Here is an 11,793-nt window from a genome sequence, read left to right as displayed (position 1 = left end):
GTCCTTTGTAGGGACATGGATGCAGCTGGAAACCATCATTCTTAGCAAACTATCACAAGAACAGAAAACCAAACACCGCATGTTCTCACTCATAGGTGGGAACTGAACAATGAGATCACTTGGACTCAGGAAGGGGAACATCACACACCGGGGCCTATCATGGGGAGGGGGGAGGGGGGAGGGATTGCATTGGGAGTTATACCTGATGTAAATGACGAGTTGATGGGTGCAGCAGACCAACATGGCACAAGTATACATATGTAACAAACCTGCACGTTATGCACATGTACCCTACAACTTAAAGTATAATAATAAAAATAAAAAAATAAAAAAAAATAAAAAAAAGAAAACTGAAACTGGATCTCTTCCTTACACCTAATACAAAAATTAATTCAAGATGGATTAAAGACTTAAATGTTAGACCTAAAACCATAAAAACCTTAGAAGAAAACTGAGGCAATACCATTCAGGACATAGGCATGGACGAGAACTTCATGTCTAAAACACCAAAAGCAATGGCAACAAAAGCCAAAATTGAGAAATGGGATCCAATTAAACTAAAGAGTTTCTGCACAGCAAAAGAAACTACCATCAGAGTGAACAGGCAACCTACAGAATAGGAGAAAAGTTTTACAATCTACCCATCTGACAAAGGGTTAATATCCAGAATCTAGAAAGAACTTTAAAAAAGTTACAAGTAAAAAATCAAACAGCCCCATCAAAAAGTGGGTGAAGGGTAGGAACAGACACTTCTCAAAAGAAGACATTTATGCAGCCAACAGACACATGAAAAAATGCTCATCATCACTCGCCATCAGAGAAATGCAAATCAAAACCACAACGAGATACTATCTCACACCAGTTGGAAAAGTGATCATTAAACAGTCAGGAAACAACAGGTGCTGGAGAGGATGTGGAGAAATAGGAACACTTTTACACTGTTGGTGGGTCTTTAAACTAGTTCCACCATTGTGGAAGATGGTGTGGTGATTCCTCAAGGACCTAGAACTAGAAATACCATTTGACCCAGCCATCCCATTACTGGGTATATACCCAAAGGATTATAAATCATGCAACTATAAAGACACATGCACACGTATGCTTATTGTAGCAGTATTCACAATAGCGCAGACTTGGAACCAACCCAGATGTCCATGAATGATAGACTGGATAAAGAAAATGTGGCACATATACACCATGGAATACTATGCAGCCATAAATAGGATGAGTTCATGTCCTTTGCAGGGACATGGATGAAGCTGGAAACCATCACTCTGAGCAAGCTATCACAAGAACAGAAAACCAAACACTGCATGTTCTCACTCATAGGTGGAAATTGAACTGTGAGAACACTTGGACACAGGGTGGGGAACATCACACACTGGGGCCTGTTGTGGGGTGGAGGAGCGGGCAGAGATAGCATTGAGAGATATGCATAATGTAAATGACGAGTTGATGGGTACAGCACATCATCATGGCACATGTATGCGTATGTAAGAAACCTGCACGTTGTGCACATGTACCCTAGAACACAAAGTGTAATATTAATTTTTAAAAAAAGAATGAAGGGGAAAACATTCTGAAATAAAGGAAAAGAAAAGAATTTGTCAGTGAGACACTTACCTTGCAAGAATGACAAAAGAAAGTTCTTTAAACCAGGAGTTACCAACCAGTACCGGTTTGTGGCCTGTTAGGAACTGGTACACATAGCCGGAGATGAGCAGCAGGCAGATGAGCATTACCGCCTGAGCTCTGCCTCCTGTCAGATCAGCCACCACATTAGATTCTCATAGGAGCACAAATCCTATTGTGGACTGCATATGCAAGGGATTTGGGGTTGTGCGCTCCTTATGAAATTCTAAGGCCTAATGATCTAAGGTCCGGATGATGGAACAGTTTCATCCTGAAACCATCTCCTCGCACCCCCACCCAGCCTGTGGAAAAATTGTCTTCCGTGAAACCTGTCCCTGGTGCCAAAAAGGTTAGGGAACCCCTGCTTTAAACAGAAATTATAAAAGAAGGACTCTTGAAGTAACAGGAAGGAAGAAAGAACAGTGAAACAAGAAGAAATAGTGGGAGAATGCAATAAACTATACTTCTTGTGAGTTTCATGAATCATATTTGATGATTGCAACAAAAATTATAACATCATCTGATACTCAAGACAAGACAATTATACTTAAAAGTAGGCAAGGTAGAGACCTAACTGGTAGTAAGGTTTTCACACTTCACTCAAAGTGGTAAAATGTCGATACCAGTAGACTGTGATAAATCACATATGTACATTGTATTGCCAAGAACAACCGCTAAGAAAACTATATAAAGTAATAAACTATATAAAGTAATAAACTCAGAAACTCTATAAATAATCACGATGGAATCCTAAAAAATTCTAGTAACCCCAGAAAAACAAGAAAAAACAAAGGAACAAGGAACAGAAGAAACAAACAGAAAACAATAAAATGGCAAACTTAAGGCCTGACATAAGTATTTACCTTAAAAGGATGCAATATGAACAAAAGGAAAAATTGATCATGAAAAAAAGATTTGTCTATGAAAATGATTTTTCTACATGAAGTATTCCTGTTGTCATGGGAGATATTTATGAGTAGATTCTAATTACCTTGTATTGTTAAAGTGAAAGTCACTCTCAGTAAATTTGTGATTTGTTCTTTCCTAATTTCAGCAGTTTTTCTCAAATTATTATTATACTTTAAGTTCTAGGGTACATGTCCACAACGTGCAGGTTTGTTACATATGTATACATGTGCCATGTTGGTGTGCTGCACCCATTAACTCATCTTTTACATTAGGTATATCTCCTAATGCTATCCCTCCCCCAACCCCCTCCCCACAATAGGACCTGGTGTGTGGTGTTCCCCTTCCTGTGTCCAAGTGATCTCATTGTTCAATTCCTACCTATGAGTGAGAGCATGCGCTATTTGGTTTTCTGTTCTTGTGATAGTTTGCTGAGAATGATGGTTTCCAGCTGCATCCATGTCCCTACAAAGGACACGAACTCATCCTTTTTTATGGCCGCATAGTAGTCCATGGTGTATATGTGCCACATTTTCTTAATCCAGTCTGTCACTGATGGACATTTGGGTTGATTCCAAGTCTTTGCTATTGTGAATAGTGCCGCAATAAACATACGTGTGCATGTGTCTTTATAGCAGCATGACTTATAATCCTTTGGGTATATCCCCAGTAATGGGATGGCTGGGTCAAATGGTATTTCTAGTTCTAGATCCTTGAGGAATCGCCACACTGTTTTCCACAATGGTTGAACTAGTTTACAGTCCCACCAACAGTGTAAAAGTGTTCCTATTTCTCCACATCCTCTCCAGCACCTGTTGTTTCCTGATTTTTAAATGATTGCCATTCTAACTGGTGTGAGATGGTATCTCATTGTGGTTTTGATTTGCATTTCTCTGATGATGAGTGATGATGAGCATTTTTTCATGTGTCTGTTGGCTGTCTGTATGTGTTCCATTTGAATTCTGTGATGGCTAAATGAGACCACTACAGAATTCCAATGAGTGGTTAAAATGACAAAGTTCACAGAAAAAGGAGTATAAACGATATAAATATTATAAGGAACATTTAGAATCACAATAATCAGAGATTTCAGGTTGAAGCAGAAATTAGAGTTTTTTTTTTTTTTTTTTGGCTATCAGATAGGTAGGGATTAATTAAATTCATAGTTGCTAATTGTAATGGGATATCGAAAAATAGGTGCTGTTATATACAATTAGAAGTGTAGATCTGATCAACATATTCTAGGGCAGTTTTAGAGGAATGGCAACATTTTAACATGTTAATTTGCATTCAGCGATTCAGATTATGGGAAGCTGTGTATAAGAAATCTGCTTAATTGTTCACAGTAACATATATAGACAGGTGTTTATTTTAGTGGTATTTGCAAGGGAGAAAGGCTAGAAATAGTTGGGCTGTGCCCTGGTATCAGGAAATGTTTTAAAATAAAAACTAATACATATTAACACTTCACAAGAAAAAAAATTCCACAAAGAGCAGACATTATTTAGCTGTGTTGGTGTAATGTTCATAATATTTCTAACTTCCAAAATGTATTGAGGATACTTTAATAAACAGTTTTGTTGTGAACTCATTAATTTGAATAATTATTAATTGCAAACATACCCAAATGTAAGTTCAATGTACAACAACAACAAAAAACAAAAGTAACATTTAATTTACTGTTCTGATTGTTAGTCCACTTATTTCTATGGGTAATCAAATTGAACGTCATATATATGTTTATTTGAAGAGTAAAAATCATCTTATGTTTACATCAGTGACATATTTCTTCTAAATTAAAAATTTTTTTTCTACCAATTTTTTAAGCCTTGCCTGATGTTACCCTGTCTGTGAGGTTTTTGTTAATTATTCATCTTTAAGTTATCGCTGTCTTTTGAACTAACATTTTTTCTGTATTTTTATCTCATCATTTTCCATAATATTAACAGTAATAATACTTTTAATGCTCTAAATCATACATTATCCACTTCTTTATTTGCTTTACATATATTATCAGATTTCTCATATTAGCCCATAATAAGGTAGACATTACTATCCTTTTTTTACATTGAAGAAACTGAAATTTTCAGAGATTAAGTAAACTGCTCAAGGTCACACAGGTGAGATTAAAGTTTAGGTTTCAAATTCAGGTATGTTTGCTACAAAACCTTGTCACTGTGTTAGACTGCCTCTTAAGTGAGTAAGGGAAATGAAATAAGTGCTTTGTGTGTTTAAAAGAAATTTTGTTATAAAGGAAAGGAAATAATCGACGAATTAATGAAATGTTCAAATTACAGACTTTAAAGTAAATACAGATTTAGTTTTATACTTGTCATTAGGTAATTCAGTGTTAGTAATTAATACCATTAGATATAATGTGATAATCAACTAGTGAAAAAGAAAAAAATTAAAGTTCACGGTTATTTGCTACATATATATATAAATTTTAAGTTAGAATTATACCATTTGTTATGTCATTTATGCCATGTACAAATGAATGAAAATTTCACTTTTTTTCTTTCTAGAATTCTGGAGGCGGAAATGGAGTTGATCTTTCAGTGCTAAATGAGGCTCGCAATATGGTTTCAGATCTTCTGATTGATCCAAGCCTTCCACCACAAGTCATTTCCTCTCTACGGAGTATCAGTAGCTTAATGGGTGCTTTCTCAGGTTCCTGTAGGCCAAAGATTAATCCTCTCACACCATTTCCTGGATTTTACCCCTGCTCTGAAATAGAGGACCCAGCTGAGAAAGGGGATAGAAAACTTAACAAGGTCAAAATACAGTAATCATCCAACCGTATTTATCAAATTTAATGATATTTTCAAAATAACTGCTCCTTTAAATTCTATATAAAATATAATTTTCCTTTCAAGGACCGGACATAATATTGAGCTGCTTGGGATGTTAGAGGCAATTATAAGCTCAAATAATTATAGTTGAGTATTCAGTTTTTATTTTAAGTACATTGCTGTGATTAGTACTTATAATTTGAATGGTAACAACTATGTATTATTATTCTTGTTAAGAAGTAGAGAACAACAAGCAAATTTTGTTCCAGGGTGGTACAACAAACTAGTAGCCAGATCATTTTGTTGCTCTATTTTATTCTTTAGAATCCAGGAATTGTTCTTGTTGAGCCAAGAAGAAATGGTCATTATAATATTCATTTTATGAATTACATAGCATTATTTTAAAATTATTTTTATATTTTTTGAACCCTGTTTTCGCCCCTTTTATACCTACTGGAGATTACGGTAGCCCAGTAGGCATTGATTTTTATATCATTAGAATAGAGGATTAATTTCTCTTTAAAATATAAATATTTCAAAATAGGATTTTCTTTAGAAAATAATAAATACTCTTCTAAATTGGTATGCATTATCCTTATTCAGAGTGCTTTTACTTGTTTTATTTGACTATTAGTATCTTTACAAATAGCTAAAATCATAAAACTTTAAAACTAGAAACATTTTAGAAATTATTTTACTCAACCACTTTATTCCAGATAAGGAAACTAACCAAGAGAAGATGAAATTTATTTCAGTTAATTTTGTCAATTGTAATAATGCTTATAGAACTTAGAAATAGATAAATATAGTTTTTGTAGGAATTTTGATTATCAGTTAATTTTGTCAGTTGTCAGCATTAGGGTTTAGAAATGTGGAAAAATTAAGCAAACCCAATTAGAAGAAAAGGATTTCAAAAGTACTGATCACAATCCGGATCATAGTTATGTGATACTTTTATTTTTTTAAAGTTTATACAGTAGCAGCTACATTAGTCAAAACCCAATTAATTAGTACTTAGTTATAGGACTTCTTTTTTAGCAGTCTACCTTATAAGAAAGAGATTAATCACAAGCATTCAGAGGGCATAGCAATAAACCATAAATAAAAGAACTCTAATGTATTCTTGAGTTAGTTTTCACTCTACCCCTCCTTTGCATTTTCTATTGATATTTGATACTCAGGATAGTAATTTTTAAAAATAGTAATTCTTAAAATTTTAAATCAGAAATCATATTGATAACAGTATTTAGTGTGTAGAAAAGTGTGCTGGTACATTTTAGGAACATTTTAAACATAATATTAATTAAACAGGATGCCTAAATGCCTCATTTCCTGAGCATTGTAGTTAATCAAGGTTATTTTGGGTTCTGGAATCTACTGATAGAGTAAGTCATATAAGAACCAGGAAGTAACCCTTATTCCTTTTCTTTGTGTTCCTTAAACTCCTTATTAGAATTCTATATCAAATTTGTCTCTCCTTTTGGAAAAGCATATAAAAAGCCTGAGGTTACTTCAGAAAAGGGCAATGGCATTTATTTAAAAAACAATAGGCGAAAGGGAAAAGGAACAGATAACTTAATATAACTTTCTTATACACGTTAAAAACAAAGAAAGATCATGTGAACCTAAATTACAGTCAACAAGGATATTAGCATAAAGGACTTTTTCACTGCAGGTCTAATTAACTATTAACCTTTACAAAGTCAATGTCCTTGGGAAAACTGAAATATAAGACAGATATTTATCTCTGAGATTGCTGCAGTGTCTGCTGATAGAGAAAATTCATAAAAAGCAGAAACTATTATGTAAATATCAGTAAAACATTTATAATGGTCAAAAATGGAATATTGTTAATTGAACATTTGGGTTAGTTGAAGATATTTTTTAAAATTAGGGCAAAATATTAATGCTAAAGGTGTTCTGTATTTAACTCAGTCATTTATTCAAACTCAGAATCCTGCAGTTTCTCCTGATTAACCACTAAGTAAATTCTATAGCACTGTACTGAAAATATAAAAAAATTAGAATATAGGGCTGATCATCCCTGATCCTAAGATTGTCCTCTGAAGTTGATTTTCAGGGTAAATCTTTCATATCCACTTTTTAAATTGCCAATTGTTTCTTTCTCATGAAACAAGTAGTAAAATGTACAAAAGGAAAAGAATCTAGTTTAAATTATAGAGCTCAGACATATTTTTTAGTAGGAGGAAGAGGAATAGAATAACAAAATAGAGTGAAATTTGGAGTAAATTGACAGATTTTTCAGAATAAAATGTTTCTTTTTTCTCTGTACATGTTAAAAATATACTTTGTATTGATACTTGCATGTGCCATCACTAATACTACATATATAGCATATTAAAGAGTGACATTTTAAACCATTGTTAAATTATTCAACAGGGACTAAATAGGAATAGTTTGCCAACTCCACAGCTGAGGAGGAGCTCAGGAACTTCAGGATTGCTACCTGTTGAACAGTCTTCAAGGTGGGAACGTAATAATGGCAAAAGGCCTCACCAAGAATTTGGCATTTCAAGGTAAAATCTGCAGAGCCTTTTAAGAAACTTGAATCAAATGCATCTACTTTGTTTCTGTCAGTAATGTTTCAGTTAGTTCTGGAAGCAGAAAGTAATGGTTGAAGTATTTTAGGTATAGGACAACATGTGTAGTAATAATATGGTAAAATAGAGAAACTGATTATTAAAAAGAAGCTAATGTGTCTTGTCCTAAAACTTTGATAGGCTGGGTACAAAATGTGCTGGATCCCTGAGAACATGAGATAGTTTAGGGAAATTAGGATCAACTCAGGACTGGGTACTGGGGAAGTTTTTAAATCGAGAGAAGCGGCCATTACAGGGTTAGCCACCAATCCAATGAATAGTATCCAGAGGTAGGTCTGCAGAGTTGGCTGACTTCTGAAAAGAGGAGCACGTTTCCAAGGGTCATCACAGTTGTTAGGTTGAAGGTAAACAGACTTTCAAATCCTGTTCCTGCTGGAGACTGAGACAACTAATATAATCTATATTCTGTTGAGGATTTACTTGGAACTGAACAATGCTAATCTTATAAATGAAAGTCATCAGTAACTTTAAGTAAATGAGGCTGGGAAAATGCAGGAGCTGAAATCTCCTGAATGTAAATATATACATTTACCCTGATAACAAAGGATTTAATAATATAGTACTTTGTCTTTTGAAAACCAGGAAAGATACTGATCCTTGCTTGAGTTTATCATAATTTTCTTTACTCAGCTTTCTAATTATGTTAATATAAGATCGGAATTGGCACAAATTCTGCGTTAACCACTTTCTGTTATTATTGAGCATGTTTTATACTTTTGAGCTGTGTCGTTTCACATTTGAAACAGTAGATGGCAGGATTGGATCATAGATATTTGTTAAAATTTATGTTAATATTTGCATCTGAAAGAATAAGATGATTATAATTTTCTAGATTCTTAGGTGGTTTATTAATTTGAATCTTGTATAATATATTCAAGCAGCTGAACTCCTTTTTTGTAAAAGAAAAATTGAATGAAGCGATGTCTAAAACAGGAATGCAGTGAAGTATGAAGAGTACTGTACAGGAAAATGAACACTGGTCCAAAATTTGCTGTGGCCTGAACATCATAGTCTTTTTTTTTTTTTTTTTTTTTTGGTAAAGGAAGCAGGCTATAGGGAAGTGAATGATGTCAGGAACAGAAAATGTGACAGTATTTCTTAACTATGGGTAGCATTATCTTGAGAATATAGTTGGGTTTTAAAAGGAATGATAAAAATGTTTTATATTTTAACCTTTCATACTGATGTAACAGCAATGCATTTGCAGTTAAAGAAACATTTGATACATTGAGTTAAGGTCATTTTTATCCTGCTGCCTCAGATAATTGATTAAAACAGAAGCATAGTCCAGAGAAAACCAATCTTTAACTCTGAAAAGTGTTTATTATATAAAGCTAAATGTAGGTAACTTCTATATAATGACTTAACTCTCATTACAACAAAATTTATGCCTCATAAAATATTTAGAAATTTGGAGAATAAATTAATTGGTGGTATTATGTACATCTGTTTTAAAGAGACCAAGGTAGACGTATCTTTTCTAGTTTGCAGAAGCTGGAGCCTCTTGGTAATAAATGTCTATGTGTACTTTGCACATAGGTGGGTTATGATGGGAATATATGAAACATTTATAACCACTATTCCTTTTCAGATTCAAATCTCTAGATCAGTGCTAATAGAAATTTTTGTAATGATGGAAATAGTTTATATCTGCACTGTCTAATATGGTACTCCCTAGCTACATGTGGCTGTTAATCATTTGAAATGTATCTAGTATGACTAAGGAACTGAATTTTAAATGTGATTTAATTCTTATTAATTTCATTCAGATATAAAGAGCCATATGTAACTGTTTTATAGATACATGCGACATCCATATTAGTGCAGCTCTAGATCTTTAATGCGTAGTGATGTTTTGTTCAGGAATCTTTAGATTTTAGTAGCACAAAACTAATAGATTTATGACTCTGAAATCATCTTGACTTTATATTAGAGTACTCCAGAATCGAGATCTCATATGCTTGATTTTGAGTCTTGAGCTTTGGATTCTGATCACAGTTTGCCTGACTGATTTCAACATGATTCCAATGTTGAACCTCTCATTTCCTGAGCCTATACCTGAAACCAGATTTCTCATCACTCCAGCTGCTTTTTCGTCTGTTACTGTTGTTCTGCCCTTATTTCCCGGCACAATGCTGCCATCCTCTAGTGGAGTGGTTGCTTACAAAATTGATTTACTTAGAGACTTGGTGTTATCTTTGCATCCTGTCACCTTATTCTACAGATGACAGTTGTCAGATATCTGTCTGCATTATCTTTTACTCTCTATTCCTTCTTCTCCTTTATCACTGTGCCTATACTATTTTATGCTTTCATTGCTGTTTACTTGGGCTATTGAATTAGCCTCTTAATTCCAGTTTCCAGTATCCTTCTTAACTTTATTAATCTTCTACCTTACACTACAAATCTTCCTTAAATAAAACTGTGATTGCAGTTGTCCCTGGGTATCCCTGGGGGATTGGTTCCAGGCCCCTCCCCTTCCCATGGGTACAAAAATCCATGGATGCTTGAGTTCTTTAAATAAAATGGTGTAGTATTTGCATATACTCTCTACACATCCTTTCATATACTTTAAATCACCTCCAGATTACTTATAATACCTAATGTAATGTAAATACTGTGTAAAGAGTCGTTATACTCTATTTTTTATTCTTTTTTTATTACTGTTGTTTTTCCTTGAATATTTTTGATTTGGGGGTGGTTAAATCTGTGGATGTAGAAACCTCACATACAGATAGCTGACTGTATATAGTTTTTCTAGTCATTGCATTTTTGGACTCTTTACCAGTCCTATAGAATAACGCCGAAATTCCTAGTGTAGAATGTGAAACCCAATTATTACCTCATGATAGAGCTGCAGCCCTTACTTGGAAAAAGTAAATGAACTAACACAGATGAGCAGTCTTTCAAATAATGAGAATAGAAAAATGATATGGAAAGCTTTCTAGGTAAAAACAATAGGCATATAACTTGTTTAAGTCTCTTCCTTGATGTTTTCTGATAATTTTGTTCTTAGTTTAACTCCATTTGAAAATTAAGCTAAATTATGTTTCAAAATAATTAAAATACAAACAATGAAATATATATATATAAGGTATTTGGATAAAATACTATTGCCAGGCAATGAGTTATTAGATTTGATTACACAGCAGTGGTGAAGATAAATGGTGACTCACGGGTTTAAAAGCAAGTCTCTTTAGTGTAGGAGTAGGAGGGTAGTATAGGAGTATCAATTATAGTTGATAGCCCACAGGGTAATTGAACACAACTTGCCTATTTTTTCCCCAGGGAAAACCTGTTCAAAAGGAGTGACCTGTGAGCCCTGAATATATATGCTGTATGACCTCAGAGAAGACTGGGTCCCATCACTCAGTTCAAAAATAGCAGTTCAGTCTTCTTTTAACTCTAAGTATAGGTTGAGCATCCCAAATCCAAAATGCCCCAAAATTCAAAATTTCTTGAGTACAAACATGACTCTGCAAATGGAAAATCCCACACCTGACCACATGAGACGGGTCACAGTTAAAATACAGTCAAAACTTTGTTTCATGCACAAAATTATTTAAAATATTATATAAAATTACCTTCAGGCTATGTGTATATGAAATATAAGTGAATATTGTGTTCTATCCCCAAGATATCACATTGTGCATAAGCAAATATTCCAAAACCTGAAATCTGAAACACTTCTGGTCCCAAGACTTTCAGATAAGGGATATTCAACTTGCACTAAAACTAGAACTCAGAGATGGGTAATTCAATCATCAGCAAGTCCAGAAACCAACCTTTCTTGGAACTTTCTGACCAGAGAAGTCTCATCCCAGATCTGAAACTTAAACAGA

General features: G+C 33.9%; 1 protein-coding gene across 2 annotated transcripts in view; it reads left to right on the top strand.

The window, feature by feature from the left end:
• Positions 1–11,793, top strand: part of PDE3B (phosphodiesterase 3B) — a 212,213-nt gene that overhangs the window by 128,261 nt on the left and 72,159 nt on the right. The window contains exons 3-4 of one of the 2 annotated variants that reach the window (XM_025356030.1): positions 5,064–5,312; positions 7,731–7,867. In XM_025356030.1, the coding sequence (XP_025211815.1) occupies positions 5,064–5,312; positions 7,731–7,867 (386 nt within the window). The remainder of the gene's footprint in view (positions 1–5,063; positions 5,313–7,730; positions 7,868–11,793) is intronic. The other variant, XM_025356032.1, reaches the window with a different exon arrangement.

The sequence above is a fragment of the Theropithecus gelada genome, chromosome 14 (assembly GCF_003255815.1).
Source record: "Theropithecus gelada isolate Dixy chromosome 14, Tgel_1.0, whole genome shotgun sequence".
In the NCBI taxonomy this organism is placed as follows: Eukaryota; Metazoa; Chordata; class Mammalia; order Primates; family Cercopithecidae; genus Theropithecus; species Theropithecus gelada.
This window is presented reverse-complemented; position numbering and strand designations above follow the sequence as displayed.